The sequence below is a fragment of the Phodopus roborovskii genome, unplaced genomic scaffold, assembly GCF_943737965.1.
Source record: "Phodopus roborovskii unplaced genomic scaffold, PHOROB, whole genome shotgun sequence".
In the NCBI taxonomy this organism is placed as follows: Eukaryota; Metazoa; Chordata; class Mammalia; order Rodentia; family Cricetidae; genus Phodopus; species Phodopus roborovskii.
This window is the reverse complement of record NW_026126560.1, coordinates 300,619-322,126: the sequence shown is the minus strand read 5'-3', so window position 1 is coordinate 322,126 and position 21,508 is coordinate 300,619. Positions and strand designations below refer to the sequence as shown.

The following is a 21,508-nucleotide window of genomic DNA, read 5'->3' as shown; positions in this document are numbered from 1 at the left end:
GATTCTGTGAGGCAGCAATAACAATGTCATCATCAACAACAATAGCAACCACTCACTGGACACTAAAACCATGTTTTTCACAGTCTATCATTTAATTTGAGGTGGTATGTACATGTGAGTACAAGTGTATGCATGTTTGCACTTGTGGGGGTGCACATGTGTGCATGTCCCTGCTTGCCTAATGTTGACAAGGGATGTCTCCACTTCCTTTCCTGAGGCAGTCTCTCTTAGTGAACTTATAGCTCATCATCCAGCAGGCCCCATGGATGCCGTCTTTGCCTCCTGAGTGCTGCAGTTACAGATGGCTATGAAGGGACTCTGGCCAGCTTGAGCAGGGCAATCATGGCTCCGGCAGGCCTTGCCCTTCTCCCTGATTCCCTCGGCCTTACTAAAAAACTGTTAGATGCATTCCTGAAGCTGGCCACCAAGGTCTGTTCCCTTATTTGGCCAATTCCTTCTCCTGAGGTTGACTGCCAAGGTCCAGCTATTAAAGTATTCAAGTCCAACAACCAAAGCCCCCTTTGGCTCACCTAATTAACATGTGCAATTAAAATTTATCACCTCATTCTAACATGAGGTTTCCCCTTGTACCTTTATAAACTGCCATTTTCCTATACGCCACATGTGTCTCCTCTCTATCCAGAAATACCATGACTGCTTTCCTTTGTTCCCTTCTCCTCTCTAGTCCTCTATCTCCTGTCTTTGTCTCTTTCCCCCCTCTGACTCTCTGGAACAACTTGGTCTTAGGGGTCCTAAGCCAAGACTTTCCCTTTCAGCCAGCATGCCTACCAGGCTTTATGTGGGTTCTGGGGATCTTAATTCTGTTTGCAGGGCAAGTGCTTTACCCTGCATCTTCTCCTCTGTAGACCCTGCCCCATCTTTTAATTCCTACAGGAGTCTTCTGGGGTCAACTCCATCCCAGTCTCACAGTGTGTGAAAAGGCTGGAAGAGAGCCAGAAGTCACGAGGGAGGGAGGGAATGAAAAAATAAATAAGCAAACAAACAAAGTGCATGAAAGTGCGGACCCCTACTTTCACCTACAGAACCCAAGCCCAAGGAAGGAAAAACATTTCAGAGATGGTTCATGCTGTCACCAGACTGCCCCACCCCAACTCCTTTAACAAAGGAAGACACTAAAAGGGAGGGATTTCCCGAACCTGCAGAAACCAAGCTTGCTGCTTTGGTTTCAAGGCTTGACCAAAGCACCACAAGCAGTCATCAAAAATCTCAGCAGTTTCTTCAGCAGGCAGCGGAGTTATGTACTGTCACTTCAGGTGCTGGCCACCTGGAACCAAGGCCAGCGTTCTCAGTAATCCACGCACAGCGCTCTATGCAGGACCCTCTCTGGGAGCCCCCCAGATATGAACAGGGGGCTGGGCGCTGCGGATTGCTTGGGTCTGTGCCAAGCTGTGGGGTCGTCCCTCTGAGCCTCCCGCCCACTCCCACAGTCCGCGGCAGTCCGAGTCCAGCCACCAAGCGGTTTGCGGGATTCGGCCCACGCCCACCCACCCACGTGGGCACGCCCCCGCGGCGCGGCGCCCCGCCCCAGCTCCGGGGTTTGCTTGTGCCGGGAACCTGCACCACTCGTGGGCGGCAGCATCCAGACCCGGCTCCCGCCTGCGCGACCGTGTCGCTCGGCAGCCTGGGTGAGTCGCCGCGCCCTCGCCCCTGTTATCCCCTCTCGGTGCTGCCACACTGCAGCCGCGCACCTTCTTCTGCGGCCACCTCCCGCCCACGCCGAGGGCGACGCCCTGTCTCCCAGCCATCGCCTTGCCTTCTTGGCCCGAGCCCCCCGGAGACCGGGGACACTTGTCCTGCCGCGACGGCCAGGGGCGACAGGCGTCTTTGTTCCTGCGTGGCCCCTCCCGCGGTGCCACACTCCCTTCCTTCGGCGCTCACCCCTGCCAGGTGGCGGCGGGTGCCTTTTGGGTGCGCGGCTGTGCTATTGGTGGATTTTTTTAAACCCTGCTGGAGGGGGCGGCGAGCGCTCCCGGTTGCCGGCTGCTGCTCCCGCCGCTCCCGCTCTCCCGCCGCTCTTCTCTGCGGCTACCGCGCGCCTCGCCCCAGGCGGTCCAGCGCGCTCCTCGGACGCCGAGATGAAGGTGCTGGGACACAGGCTCCAACTGCTGACAGGTACCGCAGCCCGCCGCTCGCCACTGGCGCTTTCCGACTTGGAGCGGGCTCGGGGCGCGGTGACCCGGGTTGGAAGGGGCGATCCCGGGTGCGCGTTCCCAGTAGAGCGAAACCTAAGGTACACCGGGCTCTACTGAGTTCCCGGGCGGAGTCTGGGAGGATAAAGAGCCAGCGCCGTGTCGCGGATCGCGAGAAAGGTCCCCTGCGGTGTCCCGCCAGCGGAGCTCAGATCAGCATCCCAAGAGGAGCTCCGTAGTCTTCCAATCAACTGTCGTTTGTCCCCTGAGAAAGCAGCCCCGAGCCTCCTAGGGAAGCGGGGAGAACCTGTGCAAGGGCCTCTTCTGCATCCCTGTGATGGTCAAACGCACCTCTCTCTCTTTCTCTCTGGAGAGAAGTTTCTTACTGGAAGTAGAGCCAAGTGGCTTGGGATGGTGGAACCGTGAGGTCTGGTGCCATTCGCCACTGTGGAGGAGAAACCAGATGCCCCGCTGAGGGCATCCTGAGGCCAGGGGCTTGAATGTCTAGGAGAAGATAGGTGCCTAGAGATGAGAAAGGGACCAGGTGTCTGAAAGGTAGACACTCCTCACACGGGAAGCCAAGGAGCACTGGAGTACTGGAGGCTTCTGTGTTCCCAGGGTGAAGGTGGACACCTGGGTGGAAGGTGACAGCTCTGTCCACTCCACACTGGATCCGGCCTTTGTTAAGTGCTCAACCCTAGTATACCTGATGAACATGTTCACAGAGATGCCTTCAGGCACTTGGGGTCCTGGTAGAATCAGGACCCTGGCTGTAAGGTGAGGAAGGGGCCACTGCTCTCTGTGTATCTATTCAGGAATAGGGATGAGCTCTGGGGCAGGGAGCAGAGAGGTTGGTGAGATTAGAGCAGGCAGCTGCATTTGAAGACACTGGAAGCAGTACTTTCTGTTCATGGAAAGGAGAGGTCACATTTCAAGCTGAAGAATCAAGAGATGATCTGTGTGTGTACCCTAGGGTGTGAGTGACTTGATCCAGGAGTGGCATAGCACTGGAAGTTCTGTCTGTCTGTGTGTGTGTGTGTGTGTGTGTGTGTGTGTGTGTGTGTTGGGGCTGGTGCTGGTGCTGGATAGAGATACAGGAGGGAAGTAGGCCAGGTGAAGGTTTGGGCTCTGAGTGTGTGTGAGCATGTGTGTGTGTGAGTGTGCATGTGTGTGTGGTAAGGTGTTACAAGAGGAAAGTAGGCCAGAAAAGGGTTTGGGCTTTATGCTAAACCACAGTGGGCTATGCTGGGCTCATAGAGCAGGGCAGGTGGAGTTTTCCTGGAATCTTGGAACCCTAGCTGGGTGTGTTTTGGCACCCACCACCTCCCTTCACCTTTTCTTTTCCTTATGGCAGTCACTGGAGACAGACCTGGCCACCCACCTTGAAGAGAGGTACAGCCTTGTTAACTCAGACTAGAAGGAGGGGCCAGTGGAGCCTGGGATTTAGAGTCCTGCTTAAGAGCAGAACCAGGTCCTCCCATCCCCAGGTGGCCCCCATAGGGAATGGATGATAAATGATGGCACCATGTGCAGCGTGCCCTTAGGTCATCATTGAGCTGTGGCAGGCTTTCTGAACCCCTGGGCGGGTTCTACAGGACTCTGTTACTCTTGTAAGCCCCCAGTGTGCTAGACCCGGCTGTGGCCAGTCATGGTGATACACCTGTGATCTTGTCACCCACATGAGCGTGGTGAATTTAGGGCCAGCCTGGGCTATGTAATGAGTTCTGCAAGCATGAGGGTGGTGAATTTGGGACCAGCCTGGGCTATGTAATGAGTTCTGCAAGCATGAGGGTGGTGAATTTGGGGCCAGCCTGGGCTATGTATTGAGTCCCTTCTTGTTATCCTTCATTCACCTTCCCTTTCTCACCACCACCCCCCAACTCCCTTTTGTCTTCTTCCTGTCTCATAGGTTTGGATTCAAATTCTAGCCGCAGCCAGTAGTGATTTCAGACAGGTTGTTTGACCTCCAGCTTATTGTCTCATCATAAAACTTCCTAAGAGATGTCATGAGGCCTTCTGAGATAGCAGGTGACACATCTGATTGGGACCTCCAGAGTCTATCTGTCCTTTTGTCTACTTCTCTTGATAATGAAGGATTGGGCCTGCCTTGCCTTGTTGGCTAGTAAGGACTTGGGATCTGCCACACACACTCTACATTACCCCTGCCGACAGGCAACAAAGAGTTTTTTTTTTTTTTTTTTTTTTTTTTTTTTAAACTCCTTGGAGTGATGTGTAGGTAACAGGTTGATGGGTTTATTGTAGTAGTGTACAGCAAGTGCTCAGTACTTCTTGGATTGGTCCAAGCTCAAACACCCTGTTCATCAGCTGTGCCTCCAGAATGATTTTGCAGAGGCCTCTGGATCCTTGCCCTTATCCACCCGCAGGAAGTTGATTCTGGTAATTTTTATGGCTTCCATCTTACCACCACATTCACATAGCCGAGAGTAGGTGATGCATAGCCTGCCTCATATGCTCATGACCTCTTTCCTGCTCAGCTGGGGGCCAGACTAAACCATCCCACACTTCATTTGCTCCACTGTGAAGTAGAGTAATGCAGCACCTTCCACAGTTGAATGTGAGCATGCTTCTCAAATGTTGCAGCATCTGGCAGGTGGTCTACCTTGGTCTCTGAGCCTTCTCCACGGTGCCCTGAGGTCTCCTGTGCCCTCTGCAGTCTCCAGGGTATCCTAGTCCCCTCACGGGGTTCTCTGCACAGTAGACCTCTGAGAACCAGGAAACCCCACTCCCTTGCTACAGCCCAGAACTCCAGGGAAGCAGGGTGTGTACTGAGATGGATAAGCTGAAGAGGAAGACTCAGGGTGCCCATTCTAGTCCTCAAAGGCAGTTCTGTGCCTCAGTTTCCCCTCATCAGGCCCACCAACAATCAGGCACTATTTAAATGGATCCTGGAAAACTGTGGGAGACACTTCACGACTATGGTGGTGTGAATGAGAATAGCCCCATAGCCTCATATACTTGAAAACTTGGTCCCCAGCTGGTGGGAGTGGGGTTAGGGAGTGGGAATTCCAGGTCCTCAGATGTGGGACGATGGGCACTCTGCCCCACTGTGTGGAAGAGAGAGAAGCTGGTACCACTCTCACGAAGCACAAGTTGGTAGTGGGGTATCAGTTCTTAACGGTGTGTGATCTGTGTCTTTGCAGTTAAATTTTTAGGAAAAAATGAAGATGAGTGTAGAGGTGTCCATTCAGATATTTTTGTCCTGTCATTATTGGAGAAAGTGGCAAGAGCCAGCATCCCCAGCAATTAAGTTCTGCTTTGTAAAACAGGTGTAATGGTTCACACCTGCCTGTGATCCTAGTACTTAGGAGGATGAGAGGAGATGGTAGGTTTGGGTTAGCATGGGTTACAAGGGCAACAAAATAAATAAAGCTGAACTCTTGCAGATGCAGGAGAGCACTGTGAGGACTGGGGTGCCAAGGAAGCCCCTCCTGCAAACTCGGAGAGAACTCACAGCTGTTCTGAGGGCATGTGGGAGCTGGCCTTCCAAGACCCTGAGGGGAAAAGATACTGCATCCTGGTGAGCAGCCAGACAGCTATGTGAGCCCAGTATGCAGGCTTCTACTTTCAGCCCCATAGCATAAATACACACCTCAGTTCCCTGCTCTGTATCCAGGGTGTACTAGCCAGAAGAATGGCCCCAAGCAGGTATTTGTCCTTAGTCCCTAGAACCCAGAAATGTTAGCATACATACTAAAGGGACCTTGCTGATGAGATTAAGGATTTCATCTGGAGAAAGTTCCTGGATTAGCAGGTGGGCCCTTTGTGCACCTGCTTCCTGCTGTAAGAGGGAGGAAGGAACTGTCCCATTTGGGAAGCAGAGGCCCAGAGCAAGCTGCTCAGCTGTTGGCCAGGTGGTGGGGAAGGCCACCAAAGCAAAGATGTGAGGAGCACTGCCTGGAGGTGGGGAGTGAGTCTGCCTCAGTTCCATCCTCCAGGACTGTGAGGGGGTTAAGTCCAGGTAATGAAGATTCATCATAACAATGCCACCAAGATAATGAAGATTTATCAGACCTGGCACTAGAAGGTGACCTACAGAAGGTGGGCAGGCCCTTCGAGGTTGGGGTCTACAGATGCCTCCCATCAGCCCTGGCTGTGTCCCAATGTGGTCCTGGGCTCAGCTGAGAAAGCCCCATAGGAGCCTGAATTAATTGTGTGCTTTCCCTGCCTGCCACACCCTGATCCCATCAGGTACAGAAGACAGTATACACACACACACACACACACATACACACACATACACATACACACACACCAGCTTCAGATAGCAGAGTGAGTGCTGTGTGCCTATGGGTGTGCCCCATCCAAGGCAGGTGAGACAGAGACCTCTTTCTCCAGAGTATGGAGGTCGTCCCATAGCTGAGAACAGGGTTTGTAGACTTCAGATCATACTCTGTATCCAAAGAGGTCAGGGGAAGGAGAAGCTATAAGGATTCAGGCATTATGCTGCCTGTCACCTGGCAGAATGCATTCAGGGAGTACTCTGGTCAGCCCAGTGTTCCATGAGTACTAGTCTACACACAGGTGTAAGGACCCCTTTAAAAGACAGACCCCACCCACTTATGGCCTCTTTGCTCTCTTTCTGCTCTTACTGTTCTCTCCTCTCTTTCTGCTCCTGTCTCCCTCTTCTGTCTTCTCTGTCTCTGCGTCTCTTTACCTCTTTTCTCTTCCCTTCCCCCTCCCTCCCCTTTCTAATAAAACTTCTCACTCAGGTTCTGTCTGCCTTGCGTGTTTGTCCCCCACCTTGGTTACCCCCTTCCTGCCATGGAATCCGCCATGGTCCCCCAGGCAGGACCCCCTCCATCTTTATCCTAACATTGCAGCAAAAGAACAACAGAAGCTGTGTGCTTCAGATCTGAGCCAGGTGAAGGGATGACAGGGCTGAGGAAGGAAGAATGTGTACTCAGGTCATCAGGAGCTGGCACTTGCAACATTAACGCTGAGAATAGACGAGGCCCACATGTGTATGAGGACAGGGAGTGATGGTCTATGGAACCAGAGTGGACGGGGGCCCATGGCCACATCTCAGAGAGGGATCGAGGTGAGTCAGAGCCTTGATCCGCTCAGACCAGGCTTTTGTTGGAAACCTTGAGGATGAGTTCTTTGCTGGGAACAGCAGAGGATGACCTGTTGTGAGGAAGGGCCTAAGAAATATACCAAACAACCAAACTAACAAGAATGGAGGAGAGACCAGAACAGATAGCCCGTGCCCACCATGGCTGCCATAGAGCCCAACACTGCCCTTTCCAAGTCCTCCCTGTCCTGGGATCAAAGGGGCAAGAGAAGCTCAACATGAGACCTCATGAAAACCACATGCAAAACCAGGCCAAGGGGTGGGCTCAGGGGGTCTTTCGGGCACAGAGACAGGTATTCTCCCTGCATTCCAATGGGCACACCACCATCTGCCCTAGAACAAATGTAGGAATGGCACACACCTTTAATCCCAGCACTTGGGAGGCAGAGGCAGGAGAATCTCTGTGAGTTCTGGGTTAGCCTGCTCTACAGAGCGAGTTCCAGGACAGCCAGGGCTGTTATGCAAAGAAGCCCTGTCTCAAAGAAAACCTTTAAAAATAAAACAAAACCTTGAATGGCATGTCTATGTTCAGAAAGCTTCAGGCCTCAGTTGGTGCCCTCCGAAATTTCCAAGTTTAACTGGATGAGGCTGAACTATCCCTGGGCAGCTGAGGCAGAATGGAGAGGTCAAGGTCACATCTCAGGGCACCACAGGCCTTCACATTTGTGAGGTCCACCAGTGACCTGTGCCCAGATTCTGTCTGGCCGGAAAATGCCTTGGGTCACCACTGGGCCACCATCATCCCTACCTAAAGCATATAGATTGAGGAGGCGTGGATGCTGCTGCATGAGGCAAATACAGACCTCCTGCAGACCTAGCCCTTGAGAGGAGAAGGTTGGCAGGTGCTGGCGCTGTGGGGTCCTTTTCTGCAGCAATACTGATTTCTGAAGTGCTAACTAAACAGGTGGTTTGGAGAGGCATGGTGAGGAAAATGCCCTTAGGAAGGCGTGTCTGCTGCTGTCCCGAGACCATGTGACAGAATCTGTGAGGTGGGACGTGCACTGCCTCGGCTTATTACCTTTTAGAATCTTACACCAGAATCCAGGACAAGTGTCTTTGTTTCTGGGAATTCCGCCAGGTTGGGCAGACGCAGCTGAGTTGAGTGGGATGCCTGTGCTGAGGAACTTTGAGAGTTTGTGACAAAAGTGCCAAACGAAGTTTTGAGCTTGTGTCCATCATGGTCTCTGGTGCAGGTGCTGACTAGCGCAGCCCTGTGAGCTGTGAGTCAGAGACAGGGAGTTAAGACCCAGGAGAGAAAGTCATTCAGGGCTTTGTTGCTGGGGGAGGGGCTGCTGATAGGCCTGCTGCTGGGCCAGGAACGTGAGCACATCCTGTTTGCATGTGGAAAGCCCTGCCCTTTTCCTTCCCTGTGACTTCTTTTTGCATGTAGGGTGGGTTTATTCTCCCAAAAAAATGTCTCAAACTTACATTCGTGTCAGTTGTACGTGACAGAAAACTGATGACGGTCACAGATTAAGCAAGCTGTGTTCCTGCCTTCCACACTGGACCTGGATTCCTAGTTGCCTGTGTCACTCAGATGCTACTGTGTTGCCATTGCTGTTCCTAGCAGTTGCCTCTGCATCCAAGGTAGTTAGCTGCTCAAGCTCCTGCCATTGTGTCTGCATGCCAGCCAACTGGCCCGGAAAGAGCCAAAGAACGGTTCATGTTGGGCTAGTGAGATGGTTCCCTGGATAAAAGCACGTATAGCTGTGCTCCATAACCTGAGTTCCATCCCCAAAAATCCAGGTGGTGGAAGGGAACTGACTCCCAAAATTGCCCTGACCTTCACAAGCAGGTCATAGCATGTACATACCCATCCATGCACACACAAAACAAAACACCAGTGTACCTCATCCTTAACAAATATTACCCCCAAATCACATGACGCACACTCAGCTGTTACATGTCATGGATGTGAATATGATTCCCATCACCAACCTGCCCATCTAAAATTCCGGGATCTCTCAGTAAGAAAAGGGGGAGAACAGGCATCCAGCTGGCATCATCTCAGCTGAGGTGGGACCCTTGGGCTCCACACAGTTGCTGCCAGTGGGTGTGGCTGGGATTTCCTTTCCCTCTGTCCTCAGTTAGAAGTTTCCCAGCTTCAGAGAGAGGCACTGGCCATGGTGAGTGCATGCTTTAAATCTTTGGCCACCCTGAAGCTGGGAGCACCCAACAGTCCTTGGCAAGCTGGCCCCACAGCTCTGCTGTCCTTGCTGTGTCGGGAGCCTGGAGACTGTAGAGCACAGTGTGCTCTGGAGGAGTGCTACTGCACACAAGCAGGCATGGGCTGCACACAAGCAAGCATGGGCTGCACACAAGCAGGCATCTGGAGCAGTGAGGACCAGAGATAGGGACTGGAGGGCAAGGAAGTTGAAGCCATTTATTCCCCCTGTTTTCTTTAGAGTCCTGTGAGAGAGCTGGGTTTATTGTTTTGGTTTTGAGACAGGGTCTCACTATGAAGCTCTGGCTGTCCTAGAGCTCACTATGTAGACCTGACTGGCCTCGAATTTGCAGAGATCCTCCTACCCCTGCTTCTGAGTGCTGGGAGGAGCTGCTTTTAAAAGTTAGAATCTTAAAGTTCCAGACAGTCCTCTGTGATTTCAAAGACAAATCCTTAAGTGGGCTTACTCCACAAGTAAGGAGCAGAGTTCAGCCCCTCAGGACCCATGGAAATGCTGCCATCTGTGATCCAAAGGAGGCAAAAAGATTTGCAGAGTAAGCTTTGTGACTGAGATGGGAACTCCAAGTTTAGGGGAGACCCTACCTTGATGTATGAGGTGGAGTACCATCAAGGGAAACACCTGATGTCACCTTGGCCTACACATGCACACTCACGTGCGTGTGCGCGCACGCGCGTACACACACACACACACACACACACACACACACACACACACACGCATACCACACATACACATTCAAAAGTCCCTCATCTTGCAGGCGACGATTCTAAATCTTCTTGTATCTGCTCTAGAAGTGATGAAATAAAACATTGTGGGTCCCTTGTCATGCACAGCCACAAGTTTGCTCTTCAGCACTGACAAAGAAAAGGGTACTATAAGCCAGATTTCTCACCATTTGATAAAGGACAGAAGCTAGATAAAGTCTGCTGTATTCAACTGTGCTTAAAGGAGTTAGAAGTCTAGTTCCAGGCTCCTTGCATGCTCACAGTGGGATGGGTGTAGAGTCTGTGTTAGTGCTGCACATCCCCTGGCTCTGCTGCAGACAGGGCCTGGAGCAGCTGATACAGGAGTGCACCTGCTCCCACACCCTGCTTTCTAAACAGCATCCTCCACAACAGCAGCCGGGGACCCTGGAGAAGAGGGTGCCACGGGGCATGCAGAGAACACAAAAGAAGCATGTGCAATGCCAAGTGTGGCCGGGCAGTTAGTTAGTGGCTGCTCAAAAACTGGTGGGTTCATGTAGAAAGGACAGAGTGGCAACTGAAAAAGATGCAAGGTGGCCGAAGACTGCCCGCTTTGAAGAACAAAAGCGCCACAACAGAGTAAATCCCCACCAGTCTGTTGTGGGATCGTGAAATGATGGCATGGACAGCTCTATGGAGGAGAAAGGATAGCTGTTTTCCACATAATCCCAACTAGCAACCAGACAGGATGACGGAAATAGAGAAGTATTAGACCAATGCCACAGTAAGAATTGTGGACAAGAGTCATCAAGGGCTGCTAAAATTAGCCTGGGAAAGTATGAGAAGAAATGGGGTGTTGGCAGAGTACCTTCCTGTGTGATAACTGTTACAAAGAAAGTTCCAGCAGCAGAGAAGCCCAGCAGGTGCCACCGCCCAGCAGTGCTCAAGGTCACCAGCTCCTGTGGCAGCAGCACAGATCAGCACCATGAGCCCACTGTGCCGGGCGGTTCTGAACTGGCACACTGTTTCTCTTCTGTCCTTGCCCCAAATGCCTAACGTTGGGTCTGATCAAAAGCAAGCACAGACTGAGGGCATTGTTCAAGTTCACTGGCCACACTTTCTTCCAGAGTGTCACAATTATGAAAAACCAAGGGCCTGTGCCAGCTAGAGAGGGAGGGGCCTTGGCAGCCAAATGCTGCTGGGTCCTGAACCCCCTCAGCCCAGCATCAGGCCTGCATGCTGGTTTCTTTGCTATTTCTTCTAACACTATTGGTGCCTCCGTAGCATGAGATCATTGGGGGAAGCTGGGCCAAAGGCATTGGGGGGGGGGGTCTTTAGTTTGTGTTGTTACAATTTATCTGTAAGATAAAGTGGGGGAAATGCTATGATTTATTATAAATGGTTTTTGTCCTTGTTGATGGTAAAAAAAACGTCGCATATGATCTAGTGGTGTCAGAAGAGATGAAATTTGATATATGGAATAGAAGTCTGTTTGATCGCCTCCAAACCAACACTCTTCCCTCCAAGTGAATCATTACTTTACCTGGAGTCATGTGAGGATTTTGTTTTGAATTTGCTGACACAGGCACCTGTTTGGTGCATATTTCTTACTAAATGGAATTTTTTGTATACTTACTGCTGTTTGGCACGTCCTTGTCCCTGTGTGTTTCAGAGTGATGCTGTCTTTTTTGCAGCTGCATGAGTCTCCTAAGATCCTAGGCCCTCAGGATTTTCACTCTTCCAACAGAGTTTGGGGGTCCGCGTATACTTCTCTCGGCATACCTATGGTGTTTCCTTTAGGATTTCTATCCAGACACAGAACCACGGAGTTGACAAGCTACCAGGTTGCTCCCCAAATAAGATATCCCTGCTACAGCCCAGCCAGCAGCATATGTGACTGTGTCTCCTCCCCCACCCCGAGGCCTCACTGAGGGAAACTTGGCATCATCCTTCAGGTTGTAGCCAGTAAAGAACATGAGAAGGGGTGAGGTCGGGGAGTAGACATTTGTAGGAGAGCAGGTCTCTTTCAGGTCTGGAACAAACCAAGGGGCAGCAGCTAGAGGGGAAAATGGAAGGCCAGAAGAGAAGAAACATCATATGTCCTCAGGTGCAACCTGCATCTCCCTGGAGTGCACCTCTCCTTCCCTGCTGTCTTCTCATTAGTGAAGAAGGGTCCCCACGCTCTGTGGTCAGGATAGGGAAAGGGGGCATCATCTGGGGAGGGAAACTCCAACCCCGTAATTCTGGGGGTCTTGGGGTTCAGGATCAGGTGTGGGTGGAGCAGTGGGGGACTCTAGGCCAGTCACATCTGGAAGGCTGCTGTGGCATGCAGGTTTGGTGGTTTTCCTTGTGACATCCTCCCCTATGTCAGGAACACACACACACACACACACACACACACACACACACACACACACACACACACACACGGGGCTCTTTGCCTGCAAATGTTTGTTCATTTAGCTCCTCTTGTGATAATAGATCTTGTAACATCAGGAACGCAGCACAGATGGGCGGTGGGACTGGCCTTGATCTTGACATCTTGACTGGCCAGGTAGCCACTCAGAAGTGTGAAAACAGAGCCTCCTTCAGGCCTCTCTTGCTTCCTTGGCATCCCTGGCACACACCTGGTTCACCTGTTGCTTCTGAGTTTGTCACCATTGACACTGCTCAGCTCTTGTGTTTCCTTCTAGTGTTTCTGGGTGAGCAGTGAATGGGCATTTTGGAGGCACAGAGCACTCCAGGACACTAAATGTCGGGAGGAGTCCCATGGGGAAACACTCTAAAATCCCCATATGCATCTCAAGCATCCCCTCCCTGCCTATTCTACTGCTAGCTGACTGGTTCCTCTCATTTGATAGTTGCCCACCTAGTAAAAGAAAAGTAAGACAAAGGACCCCACCACAACCAAACCACTACATCACACCACCATCATCACTATCACCACCACCACCACTTAGTCTTTTCATGGCTCCATGGAATTGGCCTCACATGGTTCAGTGAGAAAACGAGGAAAAGACACATGCAGAAAAGCTGGGATCAGTGGCCTGGGCTCCCTGATGAAGAAACCTCAGCACGTTTGTTATACAGTTGAAGCGGGAGGCAGAGTTACAGCATACAGCTGGACAAGGAGGCAGAGTTACTGCATACAGCTGGACAAGGAGGCAGGGTGTATGGTGTACAGCTGGACAGGGGGGCTGATTAGCTGATCTCTGTGTAGGAGCACTTTCTGCAGGGGAGCAACCTTCGGGCTGTAAACATCCTGGGGAGAGGAAAGCCATTGAGGTACATGTATTTGCACACACTGTCAAAATCCACACATGGACCAAAAGGTGGCTTTGCTATCCCTCTGAACCTTACCACCCTCCATGGGCTCTGGTTTTCCTATGAGTCTGAGGTAATACATATATTTTTTAAAAGTTTGATTACATTTTGTGTGGGGGGTGCATATATGTGCTTGAGCGCACATGCATGTGCACACACACATACTCTTTGCCATGGTGTATATGTGGAGGTCAGAGGACAACTTAAGAGTAATTCATTCCTTCTACCACTTGGGCTCTGGGGATTGAACTCAGATCATCAGGCTTGGTGCCTGCTGAGCCATCTTGCTGGCCCTAACTGCTGTGTTTTTAACCCTCCCTAATCTGAGGTTCTGTTGGCCCAGTCCCATCATCATGGGGCCATGTGTAAAGATGTTCACAAAGGGAACCCAGTCCTCCTCGACTTTTCCCTGAAACAGTCATCAGGGAAACAGGAGTCTGAATGGGCAGGGAGGATGCACATGCTCAGCTCTGAGTAAGCTTGCTTTGTTTAGTTTGTTTGCTCATTTTTAGGTACAGAACTTTAACACACCTAATCTTATCAGATTTCGGGGGCTAAGCAGAGTGGGGTCTGGTTAGTACTTGGGTGGGAGACAAAAGTCTTCCATTACAGTTTTCCTTTCTTCTGTGTGGTGCTTGAGACACAAAGTAGAGATCACTGGACCAGGGAGCCCTGGCCAGCATGGCCTAAAACAGCTGTTGTCTCTGCAGCCCCACCCAACCCCCTAAGTTTTCCAAGGTGGGCACAGGAGGCCACAGCTCCTCTCTGCATGTCAGCAGTCTCCTTGTGACCTGCCCACACAAGCTGGGCAGTGACTGATGGTGGACATTGCCCAGCACTGAAGGGACCACTGGTTAGCTGGCCTAACCACTGTAAGAGGGAGGGTTGGAGTCGCCCCAGTCCTGTTTGGATTTGAGGCTCGCTCCACAAGCCTGTAGGTAATGAGTGGTCTAGAGGGAAGAGAGCAAAGGGGAAAGAATATGGTGGCATTTTCAGACCCCGAGGATCCCAGTCATCCACCTGCTTCACTCAGCTCTCAACCAGGCTCATCCAGGAAGATGTATCTCCTCCACCACCCCGCTGCTGTGAGGGGGGAAAAATGTAACTCTTTGAGGAGAATGTACTTTGCTGTCTTCAGGGAAATGTCACTCGCCTCTGCCCGGAAGCCCCAGAGCAGGCTGGGATGCCCATTTCCCTAGGGCAGAGGCAGGCTGGGTTCTCTCATTGTCTCTCCCTACCCCTTCCCTGCAACTCCCTCATCACAGACCATCTGTCCTAGCACTGCCCACCCCCAACCCTTTTAATAGCATTGTCCCTAGAGAGACCGGCCTCCAGGTGGCTTCACAGCAGGTGGGGGAGGGCGGGACATCCCAAAGCCTTGAATTGAGGTGGGAGGCAGGGAGGCAGGGAGGCAGGTGGCTAGGAAAGTCCTAATGAAGGAGGTTTCTCAAGGTGGGGGCCTCGCAGAACTCCCACTCCGATGGATGGATGAGATGTGCACACAGCAGAAAGGAAGGGAAGAAAGGGCAGAGGGAGGAGAGAGGACGCCATTCTAAAAATACAGCCCATCTGTGTCGCATTAGCTAGTTTCCTGGGAAACCTCTGGGAACAAAAAGCTCAGCAGGGTGGCAGGGTGTGATTGGGTGGGGACCCAGGGCGCTTAGGGTGGCAGAGCCTCCTCCTGCCTCCTGTCCTGAGGGTTAGGATGAAGGCTCAGGGCTGCCACCTGGCCAGACATCATTCAGTCACTGGCCTTCTGTAGGGGGAGCAAACAGGACAGGATTAGGGAAGGGCAGCTCTGAGCAGCCTGCTGCTGGGGACCCACTGCAGGGGAGCAGGAAGGCTAAGGCACTGTCTAGGCTACTTCAGGTCAGGGTATAGTGAAATAGCCCAAGTAAACACTTTACAAGCTGCGGGTGCCATGTGAGGAGGAGGAATTGGGCTGGGCGGTGGCCACACACACCTTTAATCCCAGCACTCGGGAGGCAGAGGCAGATGGATCTCTGAGTTCGAGGCCAGCCTGATCTACAGAGTTAGTTTCAGGACAGCAAGGACTGTTACACAGAGAAACTCTGTCTCAGAAAAGAAAAACAACAACAACAACAACAAAATTTTAAGCCAGCCTGGTCTACAACTACTGTTCAGGTCAGCCAAGGCTACATAATGAGACTCTTGTCCCAAAAATGATTTTGTTTTTAAATGTCTACCCCCCCCACGCACCTGGAAGTGGGCATCCTATTTTCCTCTCCTACCTTCCCTCACCCCCAAATTCACTCCCTGCCTCCCCTCAGAAGAGAGCAGGCCTCCCAGAGATATCAACCAGACACATACCAGACCAGACACATAAAGGCAACCCAATGAGTAGGAGAAAAAGGGTCCCCCAAGTAGGCAAAAGAATCAGAGACAGCCCCCTCCCCCCCCCCCGCTCCCATTGTTAGGAGCTACCTTAACGTACATGCAGAGGACCCAGGTCAGACAGGCCCCTGATCTCTGCCAGCCTCCATAAGTCCTAGTCGGTTGATTCTGTGGGCTGTGTTCTCGTAGTGGACACCCTATTTTCAATCCTCCTCCACCTCTGCAGGGGCAATGCCTGAAACTAATTGTTTATTATGAATATTTTGTCAGCGTTTCACTTTTATCTCAGACACCCCCCTCCCCCACATGCCCCGGCTTACCCTCCACCAAGCTTCCTCCTGGGAACCATGTGATGTCACACATAGCTGTCCAGGCTCTTGTGGTACTGTTAGAATCTCTCATACATAATGCGGATACTGAATGCTTTTGTAGTTGCTTTAAAAAAAAAAATCATTATCTCTGTTGTACATGTGTGGTGACATGCATGCAGAGGTCAGAGGACACTGTGGGACTATTTGGGTTCTGGAAATGGAACTCAATTATCAGCTCTAGTGGCAAATGACTTTGCCTGCTGAGACATCTCACACCCTGCTAGCTACATTTTATTAATTGTTACACAGCATTTCCCCATGAGTTAAAGTAATCTTTGTCAAATTACCAAAGCCATATGTGGCTCTAGTGGCCCACTGATCGGCTTTTAGCTTCTTCCAGCTTTTCTGTTGATGGGGCTAAGTCATCAGTCACCTCCCTGGCTTCCTTAGGAAGTCTGACAATGTGACTCTTTAGGTTACATTGTTTCTTTTTTTGGTAATCCATATTGGCTATACCCAGCCCATTGTTTGAGCCTTTTGAGGAATTTTCATTCACTTGTACAAACTGATCTGGGGATGGGGGTTGACCATGTTTTTGTGCCATGCAAATTAAGAAAGTGCTAGTCTGGGAGTCTGGGGCTGGGCAGGTAGCTCAGTGGTAGCATGCCCCTGTAATGTGCAAGGCCCTGGGTTCCATCCCCAGTGCCACCAAAATCTACAAAGTGCTGCTTTCTGTGCTTCTTAGCTGGCACCGCAAGCTTTGCCTGTTTCATGGTCACAATGGGAAAAAAAATGAGAATCTTATTGGTTATTTGTTTGAGACAGGGTTGTAGTATAAAGTCCTGGCTGGCCTGCTACTTGCTGTGCAAACCAGGGTGGCCTCAAACTCACAGAAATCCATCTGCCTCTGCCTCCCAAGTACTGGGATCAAATGCGTGCACCACCATGCTGGCTGAGTATGTTATTTTAATCTGAGTTTCTTTGAATATCTTTCTGTGTCTTAATGAATGTTTAGTGCAAAGCCTTGCCTCATTTCCCTCCTAATATATTCTGGCCTCTGCCATTATACCCAAGTGAAAGATGGTACTGCCTCTCCTGCAAGCACCTCATCCTGGGTTGTCTGTCTGTCTGATGTTTGTTACTGCACCCCTACACAAACACAAGGGAAATGTGTACACACTGTATAAGTGTAACCCTTTCTTCCTCCAAGGGTCAAACGTTTCTGCATTGGGGCTGAAGAGATGGTTCAGAGGTTAAGAGGCTGCTCTTCCAGAGTTCAATTCCCAGCAACCACATGGTGGCTCACAACCATCTATATTGAGATCTAGTGCACTGTTCTGGTGTGCAGGTGTACATGCAGGCAGAACAAATATATATATATACACATACATACATATATACATATATATATTTTTCCCCCCTAGACAGGGTCTCTCTGTGGCTTTTGAGCCTGTCCTGGAACTAGCTCTTGTAGACCAGGCTGGTCTCAAACTCACAGAGATCTGCCTGCCTCTGCCTCCCAAGTACTGGGATTAAAGGCGTGCACCAAATAAACAAAAAGTTCTGCCTCTGCCTGAGTTACAGAAATCAGGGCATGGGACCTTCTGGTGGCCATAGGCTGACATCACATGTATGTTCTGTCCTGACCCTGTTCAAGTCCCAGGAAAGAGAGCTCTCACCTCCCACCCTCTCCAGCTTCAGTCTTCCAAAACCTCTGCAGGACACTTCTGGCCACTTTGAGCCCACCTCTTTCGTACCTCCCCACTGAACCCTTCTGCCTCACAGTAAAGGCAGAGTTTTGTTTGAAACCTACAAGGGTCCTTTTATTGACTAATTATGCTAAACATGATTTTATTTGAAAAGAGCAATTACAATATAATATTCCTTGGCAAAAGCAGGTCTTGGAGAGAGATCAGTTGTGGTTGCCTGGGGCAGTATCCCTGGCCTGATAGACTCACTGGGAAGCTTCAGAACAAGGCCCAACCTCATGCCCCCTTCCTCCTAGGGCTCCTGCTCCACGACGTGACCATGGCCGGGCTGCAGGAGCTGCGATTCCCTGAGGAGAAGCCTCTGCTCCGCGGCCAGGATGTGACAGAGCTGGTGAGTCGCCCCTTCCAGCTCCTGGGGCCGTGTGCCACCTTGTGGTGAGAAATGAAATTGCGTGTTTTCTGGCAATCTTAGCTGTGGTGGTGGGGAGAACCTTCCTGTAAGCTCAGAGCCACCCAGAACTGACCAGTTCATTTCTTGAGAAAGATGCAGAGTCAGCCTGAGTGGCCATCCAGCGTGGCTGGGTATGCGCCACGCCCACCTTCAGCCCCCTGAATCGGCAAGGACTGGGATCATGCGGCTTAGCCAGGGCGCCCGGGAATCCAACCGCATGAAGCCACAGCCCTGCCCCTGAACGGGGTGTGGTTGGTCATTGAACAAATAATCCCAAGCAAAGCGCCCACTCCTGGGTTATTTAAGGATAGCCTGTGGGGCCGGCACTGAACTGCATGTTTGGCAAGCTCTTCATCCCAGGTTCCATTGCTCCTGGACCACAGCAGATCCTCCTGCTAAGTAACCTACAGGAGCCTCCTCCCCTTGTCCCCATTTCCGTCCTTGTGCAATACAACCCTTTAAAAAATGCACACGATAGTCCTTTACTTAAACTTTCCAGTGGCTGCCATCTCACCCAGAGACTGCAGTGGTCATGCCTGAGACCAGGGGCACTGTATCCTCTTTTCCCTGTGCGCCCCCCCCCTTTCCCAAGCTCCTTGAACCTTGAGTGTTTCTGCCATATTTCCAGCTGCTTCCTCTGCTGGAAGAAGACATTATTCCAGGCACTCACAGGGCAACCTCCCTATTTTATTCAGGCCTCTTCTCAAGTGTTCCCAGGAAGCCTTTGTTGACCACTAGGTTGTTACTGGCACCCGTCCACACTCTGTTGTCGCTCCCAGCACGAGCTGTCGTCAGACCCTAACCTGCAGCACAGGTCTGTCCTATGCCCAGGCCTCTCCAGCCTCCTGCAGCATCTTACTGTCCCTTTCTCATGACTCATGGTCCTTTCCTTCCTGCTCCTGGCAGCCTACCTCCTCCTGCTGCTGTACCCAGTCTCTCATTTCACAGCAGCGGCCACCAGGGCTGTAGTTTGCCACTCCTTGAGTCAGCAAGAGGCTCTTGCTGGGTACCCTGTCAGCTCTGCTTTTTCCAAAGGGGCATTAGGAAAAATGCCCACTGTAGCCTCCTCGTGACTCCCACAAAGTTCTTGAGGTGTCAGCTAGCTGTGCCTTTGTCCTCAAGAGCTGCCCTTTCGCAGGCTGTGATGCTGGCAGGTTCTCTCAGCATTCTGAGCGCAGTGCCTGCCTGACCTCTTGACTGTCTGAATGGCTGTAGTTTGCCAGGTAGACACTGTTGTATCCAGAGAGGAGTGAATACAGCAGGCCCTCCCTATCCACGGTGTCCACACCCAGGGCCTCAGTTAGCCAGGTAGAAGTAGCCAGAGTAAACACTTTTTTCTTGTCCTTAAACTATTTCCATGACACATGCATGTCTTCTAGAAAATGTGTTATAGGCAGTCTAGAATTGATTTGAATTGTGTGAGAGCAGAAAACCATGGGTTCTGGGGAGATAAAATTCCATCACGGAGAAGCAGACGACTATATTCTATGTGCCTTTCCACCTCTATAAGCCACTTTAGACTTGCTTTCCCTGAAGACTGCAGGGTCTGGGGAGTCCCGGGTTCTATGGGACACTACTGCCTCTCTCTATACCCCTCTTAGGCTTCCATTCATCCAGACCCTCTTCTGCCCTTTGCTGTGACCTCCCTGGGCCACCTCCTGACGTTCCCGGGCTCATTCTTCTACTCTGTCTTGGCTTGTGGGCCCCATCCCTCCCACAGTCCTACCTCCCGAGCATTTAGCACACCCTACCATTATCTGCATCATCCCATCAGATTTTGTTTTTTTAACAGAACTTTCTCCTCCCTCCTTCCCTGAGGTAATTGCCTTCCCACACTTGCTTTTCAGCCCTCTCCCTGAAAGGCTCCTTCAATGACTAGCCTTACCCCCTTCTGCCAGAAGGCCCCCCCCCAGGGATCCCAGAAGTGGCCGCCCTCCCTCCCTTGATCCCTGTAGTTCCCCTAGGCCATGGAAGAATCCGTAAGTCCCACTGCATAGCTGAGGCTGGCCTTGGACTCCCGACCTCCTGAATACTGAACTACTGGCATGTGCTGCTATGCCCAGATTTGGGTGTCTTCTGACCCACATGCCCCTCATTTATGAAGGCAGATTGTTTGTCCAGATTAGCCTGTGTTTGGGATCCCACTCTAGTCCAGGCTTTACATGGCCAGATAGAGTCCCTCCATCATGGCACCTGGAGTCCAGAGACAAGACAGGCACTATTGGAAGATGCCACTGCCACTTTCACATAGACCCAAGAAGTCTGAGAGAGTAGAGTGGACAGTGCTACTGGCCTTGACAACACCCAGTGTGCATAGGTCAGGGCACCGAACAGGCCTCAGCTACCTTCTCTGCCCTGGGGGTGACAACCATGGTGTCTTTTTGCTCCTCCATGATCCTCTGCCCTTGTGTGCAGCGATCCAAAGCAGCACTAAAGCAGAGATCCAAGTACGTTCTGCCTGTGGAGCAGCCCTCAGTCTCCCTGGTACCCTGTAAGATAGAAACCCTCGTGCTGTTCATACCCTGAAACCCTGGGTAGGCCCACGAGCCGCTTCTGTTAGCATGAACATGATTGGGGGTCAGAAGACCAGTCTGCTCTGGCAGAGCCCTGGGAGCTGGGCTAACTTGTCCTCCTTTGTTTGCCTTCCTTAGGATAACCCTGACACCTTCCTCTCAATTGTGGACACAGACTGGAAGGTAGGTTAAGGCTCAGCCTTTCAAATGTGGGACCCGTCGTATCTGTCTGGATCCCATTCCCATTGGGCTGGGTCCTAGAGGAAAGACAGAGCTGGTCTGTGTGTCCCTGTCTCTGGTGGTGAGGACAGACCACCTCATGGTCTGATGACCGCTCCTACTGCTCACAGTGTCCCTCTACCTGCTTCCTGCTGTAGCTGCCCCCCCCCCCGCCCAGTGTATGTGGGGGAGGGGCAGACCCTCTGTGAACAAGATGTGTGGGGAGGAAGCAGAGGCCTCAGGCAGTGAGTGTGCAGAAGGAAGTGAGAGATGCTGTCACCTGAATCAGCATTTTACTCCAGTGAAAGCTAGGTTGACTATGAAATAACTCTTGTTTCCATAGCAGCCGTTGCCAGGACAACCATGTCCTCTTTAGTTTGATGCCAAAGGTACCATGAAAACGGAGCTTGCTCTTTGTTTTATTCCTCCACGTGATGATTTTTGCTCACGTGTCCAGCTGTTTTTCCCCTCAAGAGTTCCCTAATAACAGTTTGCTTCCAGGCACCAGAACGTAT

The 21,508-nt window shown here is 51.5% G+C and overlaps 1 protein-coding gene across 3 annotated transcripts in view; it reads left to right on the top strand.

The window, feature by feature from the left end:
- Positions 1-1,597: 1,597 nt before the first annotated feature.
- Positions 1,598-21,508, top strand: part of Ndrg4 (NDRG family member 4) — a 34,726-nt gene continuing 14,815 nt past the window's right edge. For 2 of the 3 annotated variants that reach the window (XM_051201899.1, XM_051201898.1), the window contains exons 1-3: positions 1,990-2,133; positions 18,107-18,201; positions 20,913-20,957. In XM_051201899.1, the coding sequence (XP_051057856.1) occupies positions 2,097-2,133; positions 18,107-18,201; positions 20,913-20,957 (177 nt within the window). In that variant the 5' untranslated portion in view covers positions 1,990-2,096. Of the gene's footprint in view, positions 1,647-1,989; positions 2,134-18,106; positions 18,202-20,912; positions 20,958-21,508 lie in introns of those variants that run through there. The other variant, XM_051201900.1, reaches the window with a different exon arrangement.